General features: G+C 38.6%; 1 protein-coding gene across 5 annotated transcripts in view; it reads left to right on the top strand.

Annotated features, from left to right (window-relative positions):
* atp2b4 (ATPase plasma membrane Ca2+ transporting 4) overlaps window positions 1-24,510 on the top strand; it is a 129,817-nt gene that overhangs the window by 90,693 nt on the left and 14,614 nt on the right. For all 5 annotated transcript variants that reach the window (XM_023795778.2, XM_023795776.2, XM_023795775.2 and 2 more), the window contains 10 exons: window positions 400-644; window positions 1,138-1,372; window positions 3,840-4,019; window positions 10,011-10,098; window positions 12,744-12,850; window positions 19,177-19,368; window positions 19,641-19,854; window positions 20,048-20,259; window positions 20,466-20,573; window positions 21,530-21,712. In XM_023795778.2, the coding sequence (XP_023651546.1) occupies window positions 400-644; window positions 1,138-1,372; window positions 3,840-4,019; window positions 10,011-10,098; window positions 12,744-12,850; window positions 19,177-19,368; window positions 19,641-19,854; window positions 20,048-20,259; window positions 20,466-20,573; window positions 21,530-21,712 (1,764 nt within the window). The remainder of the gene's footprint in view (window positions 1-399; window positions 645-1,137; window positions 1,373-3,839; window positions 4,020-10,010; window positions 10,099-12,743; window positions 12,851-19,176; window positions 19,369-19,640; window positions 19,855-20,047; window positions 20,260-20,465; window positions 20,574-21,529; window positions 21,713-24,510) is intronic.

Raw genomic sequence — 24,510 nt, 5'->3', positions numbered from 1 at the left:
TTTCGGTATAATGTAGTATAACTTTTTCTGGCATTTACTGTAACCATGTTTTTCTACATTATGTGAAAAATATTATCTAAGAAAAAAGTGAAAAAAACTTCTTAAAGCTTTTTATAACCACAGATCAGTTGAAATATATTACCTTTCAGTCATTTATCCATTGTAGGCTTGTGGGAGAAACACAAGGCACCTTGTACAGGATGCCAGTGTATTGCAAGGTTGCAGGGCATCCATACATTCACACACACGCACACATACCCACTCGCACTCATAATCTCATTATGGGCAATTTAAAGATGCCTACACACAATGTCACCTGTTTATGTAAACATACAAATTTTAAGATTTATCAAATACATCAAAACACTCCTATCATCTTCATCTGAAATTTTGATCTAGCCCCCAGAAAGGGAAGGGGGACTGCCTCGCCATGTGGGAAACAAGACTGAATGCTCACTGCTTGGTCTAGTGCTTGATCTGAAGCGAGATTATCAGCCGATCCGCGATGAGGTGCCAGAAGAGAAACTCTACAAGGTTTACACCTTTAACTCTTCACGGAAGAGCATGAGCACAGTGCTGAAAAACCCAGATGGTACAGGCTACCGCATGTATAGCAAGGGTGCCTCCGAGATAATCCTTCGCAAGTACGCATTTTTTCCTTCTATCATGTCATCATGTTTTGTTTTATTTCTTCTTATTGTTATTCTTATTTGCATGTTCTTGGTTTTTGTCCAAAATGACATAACTGAGAAGATCAGGGTCAGCCAGTCCATGGAACAATAGGGGTTAAGGGCCTTGTTCAAGTACCCAACAATAAAATCATGCTGCCAGCTATGGGATTATCACATTATCACACTAGAGGCAAAGCTGATTTGTATTTATGTATTTTTACTCAGCAACAGTCTGAAATACTTGGTGATTTGACTTTTAGAGAAACCATGAGGAGAGTGGCTGAGGACTGATTTAAGAGAAAAGTATGTCTCTGTCCATGAGAACAGTGGCCAGAGATTTCCAACTCTGTGTAAAACTCCATGAGTTCTTCCCTACCCCCACAGAAATAAATATGTTTTCATGTCAGCATTGTGACAATACTCTTGTTTGTGTTCTTCCTTCACTCTCCCTGGATCCACTTTCCAGGTGTTCCCGCATCTTGGATGCCTCTGGCCAGCCTAGGGTGTTTAAGCCAAAGGACCGTGATGAGATGGTGCGAAAAGTGATAGAGCCCATGGCTTGTGATGGCCTGCGAACTATCTGCTTGGCCATGCGGGACTTTCCCGGCGATACTGAACCCAATTGGGACAATGAGAATGAGATTCTGTCTGACCTGACCTGTATTGCAGTGGTGGGCATTGAGGACCCTGTACGGCCAGAGGTAAGATACAAAACCTTGTGTAAATGAGAATAACCAAACTGGTCTAGACAGTGACATAGGTTTCCAAACACAATGACAAATTGTTCATATAATTATGTAGTTTCCTTTTATTTACTTCTGAATGTGAAAGAACGCATGTACGTGAGGACAGGTTTATATAGATGGTATTTCTGAACCGCTTCTTTGTTGTGAATAGGACAGTTAAAGTTGTGTGTTTTGCTATTTTTATACTGTACCCCTTAGCATGAATCTGGCCGTGTTAGGTCTGAGCAATATAACAATATTATCCATAATCGGTAATATCAAACAAGTTACCCAGCATCAATATCTAACTAACCAGCAATTATCACCTTTGTTGGTAAATTTGGCTTAGGCTATACCTAGCAAGGTAGAGATTTTTTGCCTAGGTTTCCAATGAGGTTTTTTTAAATGCCGATTTGACAAGTCTTGCCTATTGCGGTAATATTTTGTTCACCATTCTTGTAAGTTGGGAAGTTCGACATTGTCACATCATCAACTTCTGTCTTCCAGTCAGCAGCCAGAATGTTAGCAGTTCCAGTGGAAATTCCTGGTGGTAATTTTGAACTTACCAACTTATGTGGATGATCTACCAAGACACGACCTTACCACTGTTAGTTCTCTTTCATGATAAGAAAATTATCAGGATAGCATTGATAGCCCAACTACAAATTCCTTCTTCCCGGCTACTTTCATTTATGGGAGGGAGTGATCTTCACAGACTATAGCTAAAAGTTGAGCTAAAAAAATAACCATTAACAATTTTAGATGAACTAGGGTAAGCTATTAATTAGTTTTAAAAGCATGTCTGTTGCAGTGTGCAGACCATCCTATATGGAAAAATAAAATGCATTGTCCTGTGCTTATCCATGAAAATGTGCAATTTGTCTTAGACATTTCTATGGAGCCCCTAAGAGGGAGGAGGAGAAAAAAAATTAATGGGAAGAGAAAAAAAAAAATACAATAAAAAAACAATGAGTTCTTTTGCCAGATTATTTGTGATTTGTGCCACAGTAGCCCTTCTGTTGATATGTACCAGAAGGGATAGCCTTTGTTCATACCTCATATCTTGTCTTACATCTCATGTCTTGGCTGCCTAAAACCCTGTTGGCAGTTTGTAGTTTTTCTTCCTCTTTGGACCACTCTTAGAGGGTGCAAGCCTTGGCATTTGGGAGATGCTCTGACCCGGTCATCTGGCCATAATGATGTGACCCTTATCGAAGTCACTCAGGTCTTTACCCCTGCCTATTTCTTTTGCATTAAGCACATTGCCTTTTAATTCTGGGTGTTAGGTGTCCATTTAATATATTGCACAATTGGACACCTGCTGTTTTAACAAGATAGCCTGCATTATTTGTTTCACATGGGAGGTGGTCATTATGTTTTGGCTCATCGAAGGTATAATTCAGTGCTGGTGTTTACAACAAAAAATGATGAAAAGGTATTGTTCGCCATGCTTATTATGAACAGCACTTCCACTTTGACTATGTTAAGATACCATTTAAAGAAGATATGTACCCAGCACAGTTGATGAGGATTGCCCAGAGCCGAGCTTTTTGGAAATATTTAATATTCATATGGTTACAAGTGGGGAAAAAAATTAGCCATAAAATCTCTACATTGTGTAATATTCTGTGGACCTTCTCAATATTATTGTGATTGGAGGAGGTGTCCACCCTGTCCTGTCTGTAGTGTGTTGGGAGATTTTTAATTGTGTATAAATAAATTAGTTGATTGGGTTTGAAGAGGGATGGGGAGTAATTCATCATCAAGCCAAATGTGGGTAAATACTGCAGTCAAGCCCCCCCCCCCCTCTTTACCTAACCTCCTCTGCATTAAGACCCCCTGACTAGACTGAAAAGTCACTTTGGGCTACAGCTTACTGAGCAAAGAGGAAGGCATAGTATCATGCTGAGGAAGACTAAAATAACCTAAGCAGACTGAGATTTAATGTCACTTTTCATCTCAGCAGTCTCTAGTCAGGATTACAAGGAAGTGCTGAAGGGATGTGTTATTTTTTGGAGGATTTTCAGATTATCATAATTTATTGATCATGAAGAAAAAAATCCCCCAACACACTTAAATTTTATGAATGAAGGTCACTTGTTTAAAGCTCGTTTCATTGATTTTTCTCACTGCAAATATGCATTGTAACAGTGGAAATAGAATAATGTCATTTTAATACTGCAGTATTTATCTAACTGAATCTCTTGGTACCACGATTTGGTAAGCATGGATTTGTTTAGAGGTTTTCAATCCATGTTCAACTATCTTCCAACTGCTTATACAGCATCATGTTGTCAGTCTGCGGCCAATCCAGTACAATCATTGCTCCTTTAAATGAGTTTGCCTTGGTGTTTATATGATAGAGCATATAATTTTATTTTTAATATTTTAATTCATTAATTTTCCAGCATGTGGGTTATCAGACTCATATGTGTCATTCTAGGTCCCTGAAGCTATTTCTAAGTGCCAGAGGGCTGGGATCACTGTGCGCATGGTAACTGGGGACAACATCAACACGGCCCGTGCCATTGCCACCAAGTGTGGCATTCTGCAACCTGGAGAGGATTTCCTGTGCCTGGAAGGCAAAGAGTTCAACCAACAAATTCGCAATGATAAAGGAGAGGTAAGAAAGAGGGAAACTAGAATTTTACATTATTTTATACATTAATATTTTTGCATTTACTCAGTCTGTTTTCAAATTCATTGTCTTAAGTGTATTTAACAAATAAAATCATTATTATCAATTGGTTGGTACAGAGTTGCTTCCAAGAGGCATATGTAATGTTTATTTTATTAGAATTAGGTGATCAGTGATCATACACCAACGAAATGTGTCCTCTGCATAACCCATATGTGACATAGCAGGGGGCAGCTAATTCAGCATCTGGAGAGCAGTGCTTGGGGGCGGTATCTTGCTCAGGGTACCTCAGTGGTGCCTTGCTGGTCAGGGATCTAAACCAGCAATCTTTCAATTACAAGTGTGCTTACCTGACCATTAGCCCACCACTGGCCACATTTTTTCTTTCTTTCTTATAAAGAATACAGTGGTACCTCAGTTCTCGAACTCACTAGAACTAGAATTTCTTGAGTCGAACAAACCAGTTTGACCTAGAACTCGATCTGAATATCAGAAGTCGAACCATGAACGATGACCTAATATAAATTGTACGCGCCAGGAAATGAGTCATACTACAATTAGGGCTGAAGGATTTATCGATTTCAAATCGAAATTGCGATTTGAAACAACGCGATTAGCAAATGGCAATGGCTGCGATTTAGGACTTACATTATACATCACGTCGGACCCAGGGTTTAAAACTGTTGTAAGAATAGTTTTCTAAACTCATACCATGCTTCCTATATGACAGTCGTTCTCACCAATCACAAGCGCCGTGCTCCTTATGTGACAGTCATGCTCACCAATCAGAAGTGGCCCGAGGCGACGGAATACACGCCCACAAACAGCAAACACGTGAAGAAAATGTTGCATTCGCGGTGCGGAAAAAATACTGATTCCGCGACTGAGCTATAAGTGAATTGCCTTCCTATTTCATGGTCCGAGATTGTTTCAGAAAGGTCCTATCATCAATAGAACCGGCGACCTCCTTTTAAACACCAGCTGCAATATACACTCACCTAAAGGATTATTAGGAACACCTGTTCAATTTCTCATTAATGCAATTATCTAATCAACCAATCACATGGCAGTTGCTTCAATGCATTTAGGAGTGTGGTCCTGGTCAAGACAATCTCCTGAACTCCAAATTGAATGTCAGAATGGGAAAGAAAGGTGATTTAAGCAATTTTGAGCGTGGCATGGTTGTTGGTGCCAGACAGGCCGGTCTGAGTATTTCACAATCTGCTCAGTTACTGGGATTTTCACGCACAACCATTTCTAGGGTTTACAAATAATGGTGTGCAAAGGGAAAAACATACAGTATGCGGCAGTCCTCTGGGCGAAAATGCCTTGTTGATGCTAGAGGTCAGAGGAGAATGGGCCGACTGATTTAAGCTGATACAAGAGCAACTTTGACTGAAATAACCACTTGTTACAACCGAGGTATGCAGCAAAGCATTTGTGAAGCCACAACACGCACAACCTTGAGGCGGATGGGCTACAACAGCAGAAGACCCCACCGGGTACCACTCATCTCCACTACAAATAGGAAAAAGAGGCTACAATTTGCACGAGCTCACCAAAATTGGACAGTTGAAGACTGGAAAAATGTTGCCTGGTCTGATGAGTCTCGATTTCTGTTGAGACATTCAAATGGTAGAGTCAGAATTTGGCGTAAACAGAATGAGAACATGGATCCATCATGCCTTGTTACCACTGTGCAGGCTGGTGGTGGTGGTGTAATGGTGTGGGGGATGTTTTCTTGGCACACTTTAGGTCCCTTAGTGCCAATTGGGCATCGTTTAAATGCCACAGCCTACCTGAGCATTGTTTCTGACCATGTCCATCCCTTTATGACCACCATGTACCCATCCTCTGATGGCTACTTCCAGCAGGATAATGCACCATGTCACAAAGCTCGAATCATTTCAAATTGGTTTCTTGAACATGACAATGAGTTCACTGAACTACAATGGCCCCCACAGTCACCAGATTTCAACCCAATAGAGCATCTTTGGGATGTGGTGGAACGGGAGCTTCGTGCCCTGGATGTGCATCCCACAAATCTCCATCAACTGCAAGATGCTATCCTATCGATATGGGCCAACATTTCTAATGAATGCTTTCAGCACCTTGTTGAATCAATGCCACGTAGAATTAAGGCAGTTCTGAAGGCGAAAGGGGGTCAAACACCGCATTAGTATGGTGTTCCTAATAATCCTTTAGGTGAGTGTACTTCAGCGTATCACACCTTTTGTTTTTGTTAAGGGAAATCACATTAGCATATAACCCATCAAAACAACAATGAGACGGTTGGTAATCCTGTGACCCCCAGAAGTGCCGTAAAATCCATAATACAGTCGTGTTTATGTCATATGTTTTTGTGCTCATTGATTTTCCATAGATTAATCTTGTGAAATTAATCTTAATACCACAACAGTAATAAAATGAAAGCCTCGCTTGAACACAAATACTAAAAGAACAGATCGCTTTAATCGTAATTACAGTTGGGTATGGGCATGGTCTTACTTAAAAAACATATAAAAAAGTGACGCATATAATGTTTTCTCCGTTTTATATTTGTCAGAGCAAGTCAAATCTTTGGTCAGCTGCCTGGAGTGAGGCTTTCTGTTTGAGACGAGTCTGCACATACATTTACATGTATGTAAGAGCTTTATTACCATGTAAATAGTCTGTAGGGTTTGCGAACTGCCCTTACGTTTTTGATGCAGCTAAGTCTAAGTTCATAATGGAATCATTTAGATTTGCCATAAGATTTCTTGTGAGAGAGTCTGAAAGCGTGTTACCCAAACCCGTGAGAGTTTGCAACCCTGAACACATACATTTTCTGTTTCCCCTGAATTGATTTGTATAAAAAATAACCTTATACAGTTGTTAAAAAGCGGAAACGTAGACCAACATGACAACCAATAAACTACGTCTATGTATTCGACATTTTATAAAATGCATACTATGTTTTACAGTTTCAGGACAGAAAAGCTGCTCTGATATGAACATTGCAGCTTTCTGAATGTTAGATTCGCTGCTGTTATTAACACTAATAACCAGAGGTGTCAAAAGTACACACATTCTTTACTCAAGTACAAGTATAGATACCTGTGTTTAAAAAGACTCTAGTAAAAGTTGAAGTATTGACTCAACTTTTTTACTCAAATTAAAGTGAAAAGTACAGGCTCTAAAACATACTTAAAGTATAAAAGTATAAAGTAACCTTGCGAAGGACAAAACCACCATTTTAGGGAAAAGCTTCCTGGACTCCATGTCCAAGTGCAAGCAGAAAAAAATTAAGTGAAATGAATACAAAAAGCTCCGTTGACCAATCTTTTCTAAACACATTCAAAAAATAAAACTGCTGTAAAAGATTGAGGGATTGCAAACTCAATGTGCACGGTGTTCAAAAAATTTATTGGTATGCAAATAGATATTAGCCTACACATAAATATTATCCATCACAACAGACTTCAAAGCCTAGACAATAACATTAAAAGCATACCCTATTACTAACTTCTATTTAACAGCAAGAGATCATGTGTAGGACTTTAGGTGCATCTATGTGAGAACTACCCACATCACTGTGTGTGTGTGTTGGGGGGAGAGGGAAGAGAAAGACACAGCCAATGATGTAATCCTTAACTCTGAATTTGTGCATGTCATCATTCAAAATACTGAGTCCCTTCAAAAAACAGAGAAGTAACTACACAACTGCCAAAACCTCATGTATAACTTTGTATACATACATACATAGTACTTAGTTTTGGTTGTTTGGAGGCTGGGCCTTCATCTGGCGCTGTGAGCCTTTTGGAAGTGAGGTTTGTGTACCTCTCCAATTGATTTTTGTGTTTTCTCTGGAGGCCAAAAGCAGACACACACACATTAGGACTACATGAAATAACAATTTCCTTTGAATAATATCTGGCTATACACGCAACAGAGTATGCTAAATAATATTAGGTTATGGTAATGAAGTGATTATGAGCTTATTTTCAAACTGATAGCTAGCTAACCTAAATGAGTAAACCAAGACACACCGTGTCGCTGCTAGCCGAGTACAGCATTGCAAACGTAGCCGAGCCATTATTACTAAAAACAAAGAATTAACTATCCATGACAAGAAGCATTTCTTACCTCCACATGTTTTTTCAAATTGGAAGGCGAATTCTTGAATGCCAGTTTTATCAGTCATTTCGCTGAACTTCGCTTCTTGGTGCCACTGTCGCGAATGATATGATTTCCCACCGAGTTGCCGCCTGGTTTAAATTTTTTTCTCTTACCCGCTTTACGTTCATCGTCTTGTGCGCAAATGCACCAATAGGATTGTCTTTTCTGTATGTGTTTATATACGTTTCTAAGCATAAACCAATCAGTCACGTTGTCTGCGTGGCGCGTATTATTGATACGGAATAGGTAAAATGCGTTGCAAAATGGCATAATAAATATGACATTTACTGTCTATGATTATGAACAAACACCATTTAAATGCAAGAGTAAAAATCTAGGGAGTAGAAAGTACAGATACTCGTGCTAAAATGTACGAAGTAAAAGTCGAAAGTTGACACAAAAATTAATAGTGAAGTAAAGTATAGATACCTGAAAATTCTACTTAAGTACAGTAACAAAGTATTTATACTTCGTTACTTCCCATCTCTGCTAATAACACATTAGCGCAAACAAAACGGCTGCATACACCGTAGAAGTTCTTGCTTGTTCACTGGCATGGGAAAGACGGTTCTAGTGTTATTAAGGGGGTAATCAGCATTACCTGCATAGCTGCATTTGTTCATTATTACATTATTTAACTTAACACACCACATCTTTAAATTCTCATCCTTGCATTAGAATATAGACCAGTTAATATTTTGATGGTATCTCGTGGTAATGCTGCATCATATGTTTTAAATTTACTACACACTGAATATTCAACTGAAGCTTGACATAAAAAATTATATCGCAAATCAAATCGTAATCGCAATGTCTGTCAGAAAAATCGCAATTCGATATTTTCCCCAAATCGTTCAGCCCTAACTACAATGCAATTCTTACTTGAATGCCTTCTTCACAGACTGGACGATTAACCAAATAAAGCAGCACAACATTACAGTAACTAACAATAAATAAACCACTAACTTACGTGTACTATTAAAGCATTTATGTCATTAATTTAAACTTTATTTTACCTGGTAAATTAACTGAAAACCAGTTCTCACGGCTTTACGTAATATTCAGGAGAAATAGCAGATTACGCATCGGAACTGCCTGGGATACAAACGTCATGCATGTAACTAAACTATTCAGCCAATAAGGGCAAAGGTGTGTCGTCACGGAGGCGGTTCCAGTTTGTGCAGCCGGGTGAGAGGTCGCAATGCATCTAACCGTAATGCATTGCATTACGGTTAGGATCAGAATGCGTTGCTTTAAGCCAGCGCTGTAAGAAAGTCGAATGCACCCAATGAGCGGACTGGCGAAGCAAACTGAAACGCGGACTTAATACAGAGGACTAATGAAAACAACCAGAAACAGTTGATCACATGGGGATCCCACACGAGGTTAACGAGGGGGCGTGGCACACGGAAGGAGCGGACGATCGGGGCAGGACAGGGGTAATGTTGGGATAAGATCTTTATCGTTTTGGAAGCCATTAAGAAAAAAATGCTGCTTTTGTCTTATCCTGTTCATTTTGTGTTTAAATGCTTTAAAAAAAAAAAAACAACATATTTAGGTGTAATTTTGGGGGGCCGGGAACCAATTAATTGGTTTTCCATTATTTCTTATGGGAAAAATTCGATCAGGACTTGAACTTTTTAGGATTCGATCCGGAGTCCGGAACGGATTAAGTTCGAGAACCGAGGTACCACTGTATATATACAGCATATTAAATATACAGCAATTTATATACAGCATATTAAAGTGTTAATCTCTGGTAGATAAGCGACATTGAATTGTAAAATGGACTTAATTTTCCCCTTTCTCCTTGTTTAGGTGGAGCAGGAGCGTCTGGACAAGGTATGGCCCAAGTTGCGGGTCTTGGCACGCTCATCCCCCACGGACAAGCATACACTAGTGAAAGGTAAAGCATGGCCCAGAATTTTATAGGCAAATAAATGCCTTTAATGAGTTGAGAACCAGGGTTTGTCTTTCGGTTTACAGAAAGTCATCTAAGACTTGACTGGATCAATTCACATTGGGAAAGGTTTTATAAAAAAATAATATATAGTGGGATTCATTTGAGCTTACTCATATACAACTGATGGCATGCAGTACTTTTTTTTCCCCAGATTAATTCATCTGGGTGTGGAGATGACTTCAGTCTTAGCTATGCCCTCCTTTCAGACAGGAATCCTTTTCCTTCATCTGTGAAATTTGTCATCCCTTTTATGTGTCAGTGTATTTACTCATGGTGAACCCAGGGGCTTTCAGACTTCTTCAAAGCCATCAGTTTTTTAATCTCATATTATGGGAGAGAGAGAGGTATATGTACGGGTGCTGGCTATGAATATCTAACTTGTATGTTGTTCAAGGAGTTACGAAACAGCAGTATAAGAATCTCCTTCTGGCTGAGACTTGCATAGGTTATGTAAACCTGCTATGTGCTGACTTCTTTGACACTTCTGTGGCACATAACACATAAGTACACCACATTTCAAATTATTATGCAAATTGTATTTAAGTGTCAAAAAGATTAAATACAATGGTACCTCGATTCTCGAACTTAATCCGTTCCGGACTCCGGATCGAATCCTAAAAAGTTTGAGTTCTGATCGAATTTTTCCCATAAGAAATAATGGAAAACCAATTAATTGGTTCCCGGGCACCCAAGTTACACCTAAATGTAATTTAGGTGTAACTGGTTTTCAGTTAATTTACCTGGTAAAATAAAGTTCAAATAAATGACATAAATGCTCTAATAGTACATGCAAGTTAGTGGTTTATTTATTGTTAGTTACTGTAATGTTGCACTGCTTTATTTGGTTAATCGTCCAGTCTGTGAAGAAGGCGTTCAAGTAAGAATTGCATTGTAGTATGACTCATTTCCTGGCATGTACAATTTATATTAGGTCATCGTTCACGGTTCAACTTCTGATATTCAGATCGAGTTCTAGGTCAAACTGGTTTGTTCGACTTTCAAGAAATTCGAGTTCTAGTGAGTTCAAGAACCGAGGTACCACTGTATTTTGTTTTTCAATTAAACTCATGGGGATGGTATTTTGTCTCAGGACTCTTTGGATCACTGAAATCAATCTTGGACACCTGTGATAGTTAGTTTGCCAGGTGAGCCCAATTAAAGGAAAAACTACTGAAGAAGGACATTCCACATTATTAAGCAGACCACCATTTTTAAGCAATATGGGAAAGAAAAAGGATCTCTGCTGCTGAAAGGCATGAAATAGTTGAATGCTTTGGACAAGGAATGTAAACCTTAGATATTTCACGAAAACTTTAGCATGATCATCGTACAGTTAAGAGATTTGTGGCTGAGTCAGAGCACACGGGTTCGTGCAGATAAAGGCACAACGAGGAAGGTTTCTGCCAGACAAATACATTGGATTAAGAGAACAGCTGCTAAAATGCCATTACAAAGCAGCAAACAGATATTTGAAGCTTCTGGTGCCTCTGGAATCCCGCGAACGTCAAGGTGTAGGATCCTCCAGAGGCTTGCAGTTATGCATAAACCTTCTATTCAGCCACCCCTAACCAATGATCTCCAGCAGAAACAGCTGCAATGGGCCTAGAACTACATGTAGACTAATTTTCAAACAGTCTTGTTCACTGATGAGTGCCATGCAACCCTGGATGGTCCAGATGGATGGAATGATGGATGGTTGGTGAACGGCCACCATGTCCCAACAAGGCTGTGACGTCAGCAAGGAGGATTTTGAGCCAGAATCATGGGGAGAAAGCTTGGTCGGCCCCTTTAGGGTCCCTGGAGGTGTGAAAATGACCTCTGAAGAGCATGTGGAGTTTCTGACTGACTATTTTCTTCCATGGTACAAAAAGAACTGTGCTTTCCATATCTTCATGCATGACAATGCACCATCTCAGGCTGCAAGGAATATCTCTGCATCATTGGCTGCTATGAGCATAAAAGGAGAGAAACTCATGGTGTAGCCCCCAACCTCCCCTGACATCAATCCTATGGAGAACCTTTGGAGCATTCTCAAGCAAAAGATCTATGAGGGTGGGAGGCAGTTCACATCCAAACAGCAGCTCTGGGAGGCTATTCTCACGTCCTGCAAATAAATTCAAGCAGAAACTCTCCAAAAACTCACAAGTTCAATGGATGCAAGAATTGTGAAGCTGCTATAAAATAAGGGGTCCTATGTTAAAATGTAACTTGACCTGTTAAGATGTTTTTGATTGAAATAGCTTTTGATTTCAGGAAATATGACCTTTTAATGCTGCAAATTCAACAAGTGACCATTTTCAGTTCTATACAACCTTTAAAATGTTTTGAAACTCTGTTGTGCATAATAATTTGGAACAGTGCATTTTAAGTTTATTATTTTTGAAAAACATACTGTTATCATTGGGAGGTTTGTTCAGTAACATTTGAATTATAGTCTAATGGTTGATGACTAAGAAAATCAGAGAAAAATATCATTTGCATAATAATTTGGAAGGCGGTGTACGCTCTTTGTTTCTTCACTGACTGGCGTTTTGAGTTTAACGTGGCATCCTGCTTTGGGTAATTCAGTCCTGGTTTGTGTTTTTCAGGCATCATTGACAGTACAGTTGGGGACACACGGCAAGTAGTGGCAGTGACAGGAGATGGAACCAATGATGGCCCTGCCCTCAAAAAAGCTGATGTTGGATTTGCAATGGTAATTTAATGTTTTCCCCCTTTTCATATGTATATTATAAACAATAGTATGCATTCAATTAAATAAATCACAACATTGATAACTCCCTTAACATTATTGAATGATTTGTTACTTTAAAAAGTCCGCGTTGTCACTGGTTTTTATCAAAAAAGAACTTAACATGTTAACCAGATTTTTAAAAGTTATTCAATTTATGCATACGACACTGTGCAATAATAGTTAGAATTCAGTATTATTGTGCTGATGTGTATTGTAGTTACAAAATTTTTGAATGAAATTGAAAGATGTGTCTTTTGACTAGATATCACCTTATATTCTCACTTATCTCAAAGTCCTTTGAGAAGAAGCTGCTCATCTGAAAACATATTAACATGAGTTTAACATTTAATAAAGTAAACAGCTTTGTGGCTGCCGGGATTGCTGTAGAGGTTGCTGGGATTGCTGCACTGTGAGGGAGTGGTGTAGATGCGGGGTGCACTTGTTGTGTTGTGCGCCTGTTAAAGCGGTTGATTGGAATTATTTGGAAGTATATTTGAGTGCTTGTGTGCCAGTATGGTTACGTGGGTGGTGGTTGTTACATTTTTTTTTCGGTTGGCGTGAGTGCTTGTCTGTCTTTGTTAATAAATAGCTGAGTGTTACTGACAGCTGAAGGGTGTCGCGTGAGCGGTGTTTCTGTGCGCGTACCTTCGTAACAAACACCACGGAGGTAATATCTAATATCGGTAACATTAACTCGGAAAAGGACAGTAGCTCCTGAAATTTGTTCGGTCACCAGTTGGGGCCGGGAGGACATTATCCACTTTTTTCCCTGCTCCAGCAGTAGCCTGCTTTGAGAGGGTTTTTTGTGGTTTTTTGGCCTCTGAAGAGCAACTTTGCTTTATTTTAGTTAAACATGATTCAGTAGGAAGTTATTCTCGGGTAAGTAATTGTTAATTTGGTTATTTTAGAAGTTTAATTTCTAAGGTTGTTATCTCTGACCCTTTCGGATACTTTAAAAAGTTCCGCTTTAACGCAAGTCTTAATTTAGTGTTTTGTTGTACTTGGCACTTAATTTAATTAACGTATAGTTAATGTAATAAAGTAAAAGTTAAATAGTTAAAAATAAATATACTGGGCTGGGAGTAAAAGATGGGGTCATAGTGGGTTAGGTAATTATGGGGCCAGCTCAGTGTTGTGTTTGTAAGATGTTTGCCCTTCTGGATGTTTGCGTCCAGTCGGACTTCATCTGCGAGCAGTGTAAGTTAGTGGACTCACTCATGGTCAAGGTTCGTGACCTTGAGGAGCAACTGGCTCTCATCCAACACAACTAGGAGATAGAGGAGAGAGTTAATACGCCTTTTAGGGAGACGGTGTACGTCACAAGTGGGGACGAGAGAGCTGGGTGAACGTAGGTCATAGACGTAGAAAAGGGCGTACACAGTTCACAGAGGTGGCATCACCTGAAGTGACCATGTCTAACCGCTTTCAGGTGCTTCCAGCTTTAGAGCCGGAAGAGACTGGGGAGGCAGGAGGGTCCTTGGGCACTGAGGAGCCCCCTCCCCCCAGGAAGAGAGAAGTTGTGATAGTAGGGGATTCAGTTATAAGAGGTGTAGACAGTTATGTATGCACCCGTGATAGAGGGTCACATATGGGGTCTTGCCTGCCTGGTACCCAGGTAGGGGACCTTCCAAATCGAGTGGACAGGCTTTTGGCCCCAGCCGGGGTGGATCCAGTGGTCGTGGTGCATGTTGGCACCAATGACATAGGCAAGGGCAGGAGGGCTGTTCTGCAGGATAAATTTATAGAAGTTTCGGATAAGCTTAGAAGTAGAACGTCCACGATGGTATTCTCTGGAATACTTCCCATGCCACGTGCGAGTCAGGTTAATTTAGCTGAGATAAGGGGATTAAATGTGTGGGTAAAATGGTGGTGTAGGAAAGAGGGGTTTAGGTTTATGGGGCACTGGAATACCGTCTGGAACAGGTGGGACCTGTTCAAGCTAGATGGGTTGCATCTGAACCAGAGGGGAACCAGTGTATTGGGGAGAGGTAGTTATGAATATAGGTGGGGAGAGACAGAAAGCCCCAATTAATATTAAAAGTAGGCACTGTAAAAGACCTACCCTTTGCAGTCTATACTTAAAGGCTAGGAGTATTAGAAACAAAATTCATGATTTAGAGGCTTTAATTTCTCCAGACTCTCATGACATTATAGGAATAACAGAAACATGGATCAGTGACAATGATGGTGAGGAATATAATATGATGGTTACACATTGTTCCGTAGAGACCAGATAGGCAAGAAGGGAGGTGGTGTTGCAGTATACATAAAAGAAAACATGCAGGCAAGGGAGCTCACTTATAATAAATAAAAGTACAGAAGCTGTATGGGTAAAACTAGATGCTAAAAACTCAAATGGCCTAATTGTCGGTGTTTGTTTTAGAGCACCTGATGTAGCTGCAGAGGAAAGCAGAATGTTATATGACAATATCAGGATTATGAGTAATAAAAATGATGTGGTGGTTATGGGTGATTTTAATTTACCTGGGATACAGTGGGACATAGTCTCTGGCTCTTCTGTAAATGAACTTGAGATGGTGGAATTAGTACAGGATTGTTTTTTTACTCAGTTTGTTAATACTCCTACCAGGGGAGAAGCCCTTCTTGATCTTGTTTTCTCTAACAACCAGGATAGGATTGGAAAATTAGAGGTTTTAGACCCATTGTACGGTAGTGATCATAACATGGTTAAATTCGAGGTTAATTTTAGTGTCCGAAGAGCAAAGTCGAAATTAAAAGTATACAATGTTAGGAAGGCTAACTTTAATGGTATGAGACGGAAATTAGAAACTGTAAACTGGACAGAGTTAAATAGCAAAACAGTTGAAGAGGCATGGGAATTTTTCAAAAGCACATTGTTGCAAGTGCAAGAGGACTCCATACCGGTTTCCAGCAAAACTAAATCTAGGAAACTGCACCCAAGGTGGTTTACTATGGAAATTAAGAATAAAGTCAGGAGGAAAAGGGCTCTCTTCCACAAATGGAAATTAACTAGCAATTTCAAAATAAAGCAGGACTATCCAAGTCTACTGGTTCAGTTAAAAAATAACATTAGACTCGCCAAGAGGAATGTAGAAAGGCAGATTGCATTGGAGGCTAAGGATAACATTAAAAGTTTCTTCCAATATTTTAATTCCAAATGAGCTCTAAAGGCTGAAATCACCAATCTGCAGGATAGTTAGGGTATTATAATTGAAAATGAAATTGATATAGTAAATGAGTTTAATGATTATTTTACACAGGTGTTCACAGTAGAGAACACAAGTAACTTGCCACCATTTAGTACAAGTACAGCGTTCTCTATGACCAATATATGTATAACTGAGGCTGATGTGATACAAAGCCTAGCTAAGCTCAAAATAAATAAATCGCAGGGCCCTGATGGCATCTTACCTATAGTTTTAAAAGAGATGAGGGATATTATTAGCCAACCTTTAACATTACTATTTCAGAAATCCTTATCTACTGGTGTGTGATAAGGGTAGTTATTAGAGGCACAATGTCACAGTGGGCCTCCGTTCATAGTGGGGTACCGCAGGGTTCAATTTTAGGACCACTATTGTTCCTAAATTACATTAATGATATTGACACCAATACATACAGTAAACTGCTTAAATTTGCAGACGACACCAAGGTGGGTGGTGAAGCAGATACTAAACTAGCAGTACTGAGGCTACAACGGGATCTTGATTTAATTAGCAACTGGGCTGATACCTGGTGGATGAAATTTAACACAGATAAATGTAAGGTAATCCATACAGGGAACAGAAATTTAATGTACTGATATTTTATGGGTTCCATTGAAATAAAGGTAGCTGATTATGAGAAAGACCTCAGTGTGTGTATGTTGATGCTTCCATGTCCCACTCGCGCCAGTGTGGGAAAGCAATTAAAAAGGCCAATAAGATGTTGGGTTGCATCTCTAGGTGTGTGGAGTTTAAGTCAAGGGAGGTGATGCTTCGATTATACAATTCTTTAGTAAGACCCCACCTAGAATATTGTGTGCAGGTTTGGTCACCATACCTTAAAAAGGACATTGCTGCCTTGGAAAAGGTTCAATGTAGGGATACAAGAATGACTCTTGGTCTTAGAGGAATGAGGAGAGGTTAGCTGAGCTGAATCTGTTCAGCCTCATGCAAAGGAAATTAAGGGGGGGCATGATACAGGTATATAAGGTTCTAACAGGTCTCGATGCTGTTCAGTCAAATGGCTACTTCAATATTAGTATAAATACTAGAACTCATGGCCATACGTGGAAATTAGCAGGAGAACATTTTAAACTGAATTTCAGAAAACACTTCTTTACACAGCATGTAGTTAGAGTATGGAATAGTCTTCCTGCTAGTGCAAGCTAAAACCCTGAGTTCCTTTAAATCAGAGCTAGATAAGATTTTAATTCTAAGTTATTAGTTAAGTTCTCCCCAAACAAGCTTGATGGGCCAAATGGCCTCCTTTCGTTTGTAAATTTCTTATGTTCTTATCTTATATGGGATTGTGAGACCCTATATGACACTCCATTTCATTAATGCTACGGCTGCTCATATTAAACCTGGAATCACTTCTGACGGTTTGCGTATAGTTGCATATTAAATTATCAGTTAGTCAATCAATTTTTTCACTTGTGTAAATGACAAAGTAATGTAGTCAATATGGGAAGTAAATTTTTCTTAAGTAGTTATTTATACACATCAGCACAATAATACTGAATTCTAACTATTATTGCACAGTGTCATACGCATAAACTGAATAACTTTTAAAAATCTGACTAACGTTAACATGTTAAGTTGTTTTTTGACAAAAACTAGTAACAACACGGACTTTTTAAAGTAAGATTGGTATCTTAAAATCCTGTGTCGTTATTAAATTACATTTTTGGGTATTTATGGTTACCAGGTGGTTCCACAGTTTTACTGGATCTCTGACATTTGATTCCTTCCACTTCACTGAACTGAGAGCCTGCTGCTCTTTGCAGGGAGCTGTTGAGTCTGTCCATTCACCAAACGGTGTGAAACACATGCTCACTGAGCTTCTGCCTAGCTAGTAGGGGACCCTACAGCTCAATCACTATCAGTCAGCATGTCCGTGTGCATTGGATTGAGTTACAGTGTAGGAAAAAACTCAGCAGGGTGCACAGTGTAAAGGTGTGTAAAGAAAGGACACTGGGCTCTCCCATTACATAAATAATATGTGTATTTAACAAATAAAATCATTGACAGTAACACAATTAGTTGGTGCTTAATGTTAATGCTATATACAGCATATTAGTGTTTATGTGGGGGGCTCCCTGTGTAAGATGGAATAGACTCAGTTTAGTAGTGCAGTTAGTGTAATTCTCAACAAATTCCCTTACAATAAATATTTTTTTATTGTATTATATGACCAAGTAATAAAACAACAACTTTAACTAAATAGCAAAGCAGAGATAAGACAAACAAGGAATGACAAGAAAATAGAACAAAACAGTGAAATGCATAAACTAAGAAGTAGTTATATAATTATAATATAAATAAGTTATACTGAGTAAATTGAATATTTGAGGTGTAGTCATAACAGGCTGCTCAAATGATTAAAAAAATCTAAAAAAAAATAAGAACAAAATTAACTTTCATGGTAGCAATGAGTGAATTTAATACTGAATATTATGTGATGACAGTAGGGAGAAGTCAAATCTAAATATTTTTGTTCAGGTTGTATATCAAACACCAAGGACTAATTTGTAAAATTCCATGAAAGTTCCATGAAATTCTATTTGGATGCAGAGGTAAAACAATTTTCACCAAACATCAAATAGTTCCTTAATACAATGTAGATGAGTACCCAGGTAATAATATTATTAGTAGTATTTATATTGCAAGGAATTCAAGGGTATTGCATGATTTCCGCATATCCAATGGTTCAAATAAATCCAAATGTGAGAAATTTTTGATAAAGGAGCTCTACAAAATTCAGTTTGTTGCTTGCAAAAGTATGACTATTTACAAAAGGTATGAATATTTACATTATGTATAAGGGGATTTCTGTTTAGTTACATAGCAAACCCTTTTATCGAAGTAAAGTTATTTTATCTTTGAAAAATGTATGCATATAAAATATTTTTGTCAACAGTAACACCACTACGGGAACTTGAAACTGAGATTGATTTGATTACAAGGCTTATTTTTTAATCATTACACAACCTACTGCTCCTTACTATCTGCAAGAGTGGATGTTAAAGTATATAAGTGAATCACCAGTGTTGTGCTCAATGCTACAATGACAAATTATTGTCATTACAAATTTGCCTCCAGGGCATTGCTGGTACAGATGTGGCAAAAGAGGCCTCAGACATCATCCTGACAGATGACAACTTTACTAGCATCGTCAAGGCAGTCATGTGGGGCCGCAATGTCTACGACAGTATCTCGAAGTTCCTTCAGTTTCAGCTTACAGTCAATGTGGTTGCAGTCATTGTAGCCTTCACTGGTGCCTGCATCACCCAGGTACTGCTCCTTTGCACACAATTCTGATTCTCAAAGGTATAAATGTAGCATCTCTCTTGGAACTGATAATTATGCTGTTTTTCTTTTGTTGATATCAAGAGAACTAAATCAATACTGGCTCAGTAACTTGGATTTTGTAATGGCTTATAACTGGTTTGGATTTTGTAATGAAGCCAACGAGACTTCTTGAAGGAAACATCAATTCAGTTTTGAAACTAACTGCTTCGGTTGCCTTAAAGCACAGTGTTTACTTCAAACATGGTCTTGTCTAGGACTCCCCTCTGAAGGCAGTGCAGATGCTCTGGGTGAACCTGATTATGGATACCCTGGCCTCCCTGGCTCTGGCTACAGAGCCTCCCACAGAGTCACTACTTCTAAGGAAGCCATATGGTCGTGACAAGCCACTCATCTCCCGGACTATGATGAAGAATATCCTGGGCCATGCTGTCTACCAGCTGACCATCATCTTCACTCTGCTTTTTGCTGGTAAGGAGGACATAGGACATATGATTAAAGTACATGGCTTTTTTTCCCTGACCATGCTTAGTAAGTTTGTCTGGAGCAGAGGAAGCATGTGTTTAAAAATGCTCTTTTTTAAACATTTAATAGGATGTTCAATCTTGGGAAACATTGCCCTCTGTCTTATCATTTAATCGTTTTTATCCCTCTCCATCCACAGGAGAGAAGTTATTTGACATTGACAGTGGACGCAATTCTCCCCTTCATGCCCCACCATCAGAACATTACACTATTGTCTTCAATGTCTTTGTCATGATGCAGCTGTTCAATGAGATAAATGCCCGTAAAATCCATGGCGAGAGGAATGTCTTTGAGGGTGTTTATCGCAATCCAATCTTCTGTAGTGTTGTTCTAGGCACATTTTTTCTGCAGGTATCTGCCCTTTATATTATATTATTTATTGTACCATGTTATTATTCTTAATATCCAGACCAATAGTGGGTCAAAGCAAAGACAAAACAACCTAAAATATAGCACTAAAAAATAAATGACCATTTCATTGATCTGCAGTGTTATCATTTTATTGTATTTTGATAAGTTTGACTTTTCTGACTTGCTTGTTGTGCTGTGTATTTCAGATCATCATTGTGCAGTTTGGAGGGAAGCCATTCTCATGCACTGCCCTGAAAATTGACCAGTGGTTGTGGTGTATCTTCATTGGTGTGGGGGAGTTGCTCTGGGGTCAGGTGAGCACAATGGTTTAAGACAGGGGCCACATTAGTTCTCAAGTAAATACCAGGAGCAGGTGTGGCTCATCAGAAGCCAGGTAGGATAGAAAACCTACTGGATAGTAGCCCTCCAGGACCGGAGTTGGTGACCCCTGGTTTAAGAGAATAGCATGGTAGTATGAGATTCATGATTTATAGTTCAAAACAGTAGCATTTTTAGATCTCAAGGGCACCATTTCCAATATTATAATTAATCCTCACCTACACTGTGTGTCTTGTGAAAGCAGACATTTAAAAATTGGTTGTTGAGTGTAAATTTGTTCACTTATCAGGTGCTGTCCTCTGCAGAGCTGTAAAATGAAAGTTTTACATTGATGTAATATGTTAATATCTAAAATGCTAAAAATTGCCCAGCTTTAGCTTCACTTTGACAATGAGCGCAAGTCTCTGTGCATCGGGTGGTACAGTGTTAACATGTTCACATGGTAGCCAGCAGGCTCTGTTCACCTATAAGCTCTGTCTGCTTACAACCCCTGCCCTGCCCTTGGTCAACTGTGTCTGTCAGCCTCTATCTCTGTAATTAGCTGTGAAAGCAGTCAATATTAGTTATTAGACAAAATGATGTACAGCTGGACAGAACAGCTGTCCCAAAAATGCATAAGACCTTCAAAATGATTTTGTGAGAATACCTCCAGATTACCAAGATTATGTTATTAGCTGATTGTTTGGCATCTTTTTATCAGTGAAGGTAATTTTTCAGCCGAAACAAAAGAGCAGAAAACCAGCAACAAACCCCAATAAAACCCAAAGTTATGTCCGGACTTCTCCAAAGATGGATATCAAGTTATACACATACTATTGAAAATACTGTGTAACAAAAGTGCAAAAAACTTTACAGTTAGTCATAGTTCTTTTCTACATAGCAGTAGGAGAATGAAGCTCAGGATTCCAGTGATCTTCCTTTCTCTTCACAGTTCATCTCTGCCATCCCAACGCACCGATTGAAGTTTTTGAAGGAAGCTGGTCATGGTATCCCCAAGGAGGAGATCCCGGAAGAGGAGCTGACAGAGGGGGTGGATGAGATCGATCATGCTGAGATGGAGCTCCGCCGCGGGCAGATTCTATGGTTTCGTGGTCTGAACCGTATCCAGACTCAGGTAAAATCCATCTTAGGCTCTTGCCGAGCATGTCTGTGGAATTCCCCCACTGTTTCGATGCCTCCTTTGTATCTTGCTGAGGCGTTAGCTGGAGCTTGTGTTCTGTCCTTTACTGGCCAAAGCCTGTCTGTCCCATTGTCTAGGAAATACTGCCATGGGAACATTCTGGTTGTTCTGTGACAGCTGATCTGTTTTTCAGATAAATCTTTGCATTGTTAGTTATTGTAATTTTCTGTAAAGAAGAAAGTTGTTTGGACAAGTAGAACAGTTTGCCCTCATAGTGTCCTCAATAGACTCTTGGTCTGATACAAACATTGTATCAGGAGGTAAAAAAGATCTGAGAAAAAACAAGGACCAATTTCTTATTTCTGCTTATTTTCACATGCATTGAGATATACAGTTGCCTGTACCACACATATGGATCTGTTTGTATTGTAAAACAAATGGCAAAATTTGGGTGAATGAACCATTTCTGCGCACAGAATTTCTTACTTCTCATCTTTGTTCTTGGAGTTTTGAAACAAGCAGGGATTGTAAAAATCTAACCACCATTTTTTTGTTTTCTCAAGGAGAGTTATGGGAGTGTCCCTTTAGAATGTATGTTTCAATCATATAACATAAACTGAACATATTTTTTCAAAACATGCTGTCTGCATTTATATATTTATAAATAAAAATATAATAATATTTATTGTTATATTTATTCATGATTCTTTGGTATGTACTTTAAGTATGGCTAAGAATGTTTTAGTAAGTATAATGCACCTTTAACTGAGTTTCTCACTTGAAGCCTAGCGTTCCAATAAACTATTTAGTTTCTGAAATTAATGTATTCTGGATACAGTTCATGCAGAATTCTTTTATGTATCAGTATATTGTGATCTATTTTTTGGTCTACTTATGGGTTTTATGAAGCGTTTATCTTAGTTTTGCAGATCCCAGCTGGATCCATGTTATGCTCTATTAATTCCAATTGATTTGCATATTCTAGGTAAAAGACACCTGTAAGGTCACAGCAAACTGACGAAACAACCATTATAATGCTGTTATTTAATTTATTAATAATTAGATTGAAATATATTTCTATATAATGCACAGATAAGAGAAAATTTCAGGCATGTTTTTTCACTTATGCAGGATTTTGAAAAGTTTACAATCCCTGTGTGTACTTTTATTTCTCATTTTTATACAGTATTAACTAAAAGCACAAAAAAATCCCTTATGTTGTAATTAGGCTACTATGGAAGTTTAGACATTTGACCATTTTAAAAAGTACATTTCCACAGGCTTAAATTTACCGTGATCTTAGCCATGAATTCATCAGTGACCTCTTCCCAACAAGTGTCACTTGTGCCTTCAGTTCTTCAATCAACAAGAGCTTCCCGCGAGCAAGATCTGCTTAAATACCAGATATTATCTCCTTTTTCTGTTGCTACCAATTTGTTTACCAATTAATGAAAAAATTACTTTTGTATTTATTGTGTTTTTTTTATTATTCTGTTGTTGTGGATTGCAGTCTGTCATCCCCTACCATAGCGATCATAATTAAGGAACAAGTGACAGTTGTGTAGTCTTACAATATTGCTGCTTATCCAAATTCAAAGTTATTCTGAATGAACAGATGTATTTTAATCATATTTAATCAGTGAAAGTTATCCATATCACAAAATAAAAGGTTTATACAAGAAATTTGGAGAATTTGCGTACGGTTATAATTTTACTGCAGAAGTACACAAATGGATTTTGTCAACTTTTTTGATGTTTACAATTTTTATAAATTAAGGGTCTTGCTTTCATTGACTTTGGCACATCAGCATCCATAGGACACAACTAATTTCTCACGCTGCTCTGATTTGATTTTGTTCCACTCGTCACCCAGTTTCTTCTACAATTTATTAACTAGTAGGTTTGTTTGCCATAACTTAGTTGCCAATTACCTTCCAGATATTTTTTTGATAGGGTTCCAATCAGGAAATTGGTCGGCCATTTCATAAGCTTGATGTTCTCACTTTTAAGGAATTGATTTAGCTGTTTTGTAGTGTGACAAGGTCTATTGAGTTGTACAGAAATGGCGTGTCAGCCTTCATCTGAACAACCTGATGTCACAGGGTTTCAGTCACCTTGGAAAGGCCCATTATCTCGCAGAATGCCTGCCAAATAGATTGCCTTTCTAAATAGTTTGGGGCTGCCAGACATTTCAAAATATTTCAGATTAGAAATGAAAACTGAAAGCATAACCTATACTTCTCTAATTTTGATCGCAGACCATCTTTGAATTTCTTGTTTAAACATCTTGTTTTTTGTTGTGCAATCAATTTTTACTGATTAAATATGATTAAAACGTATCTTTCCTATTCATGTCAGAGTAACTTTGAATTCAGATAGGCAGCAGCTCTGTAGATTACAAAAATGTCACTCGTTGTCTAATTGTGATCCTACTGTTTAATGTCCACTAATGGGTTTTTCCTCAAGTCTTAGCTCCATTTGATTTTATTGTCCTTTTGCTGTATCATTCCCATTTTCGTCATATCCTCTTCTCTAAAATATAGAGTCAAATCCCTGGAGTAGTAGGAGTTAGAGGCCTTGCCCAAGGGATTAGTAGTGATATAAATTCTCTGCTGGCCACAGGACTTGAATTTGCAACTTCCAGTCATGAACACAGATCCCTAACCACCGAGCTACACATCACATTCATACTTTTTCCTCCAATCCCAAGAGCTGGCCACAAAGTAGTCATGGTAGTACTTAGCTCTTTGCCACCCTGTGGTTTTGCATTATACATGGGGAGTCACAGTAAA

Source organism: Paramormyrops kingsleyae, chromosome 8 (assembly GCF_048594095.1).
Source record: "Paramormyrops kingsleyae isolate MSU_618 chromosome 8, PKINGS_0.4, whole genome shotgun sequence".
Taxonomy (NCBI): domain Eukaryota; kingdom Metazoa; phylum Chordata; class Actinopteri; order Osteoglossiformes; family Mormyridae; genus Paramormyrops; species Paramormyrops kingsleyae.
The sequence above is the reverse complement of the archived record's forward strand: the minus strand, read 5'-3'. Positions and strand labels throughout refer to the sequence as shown.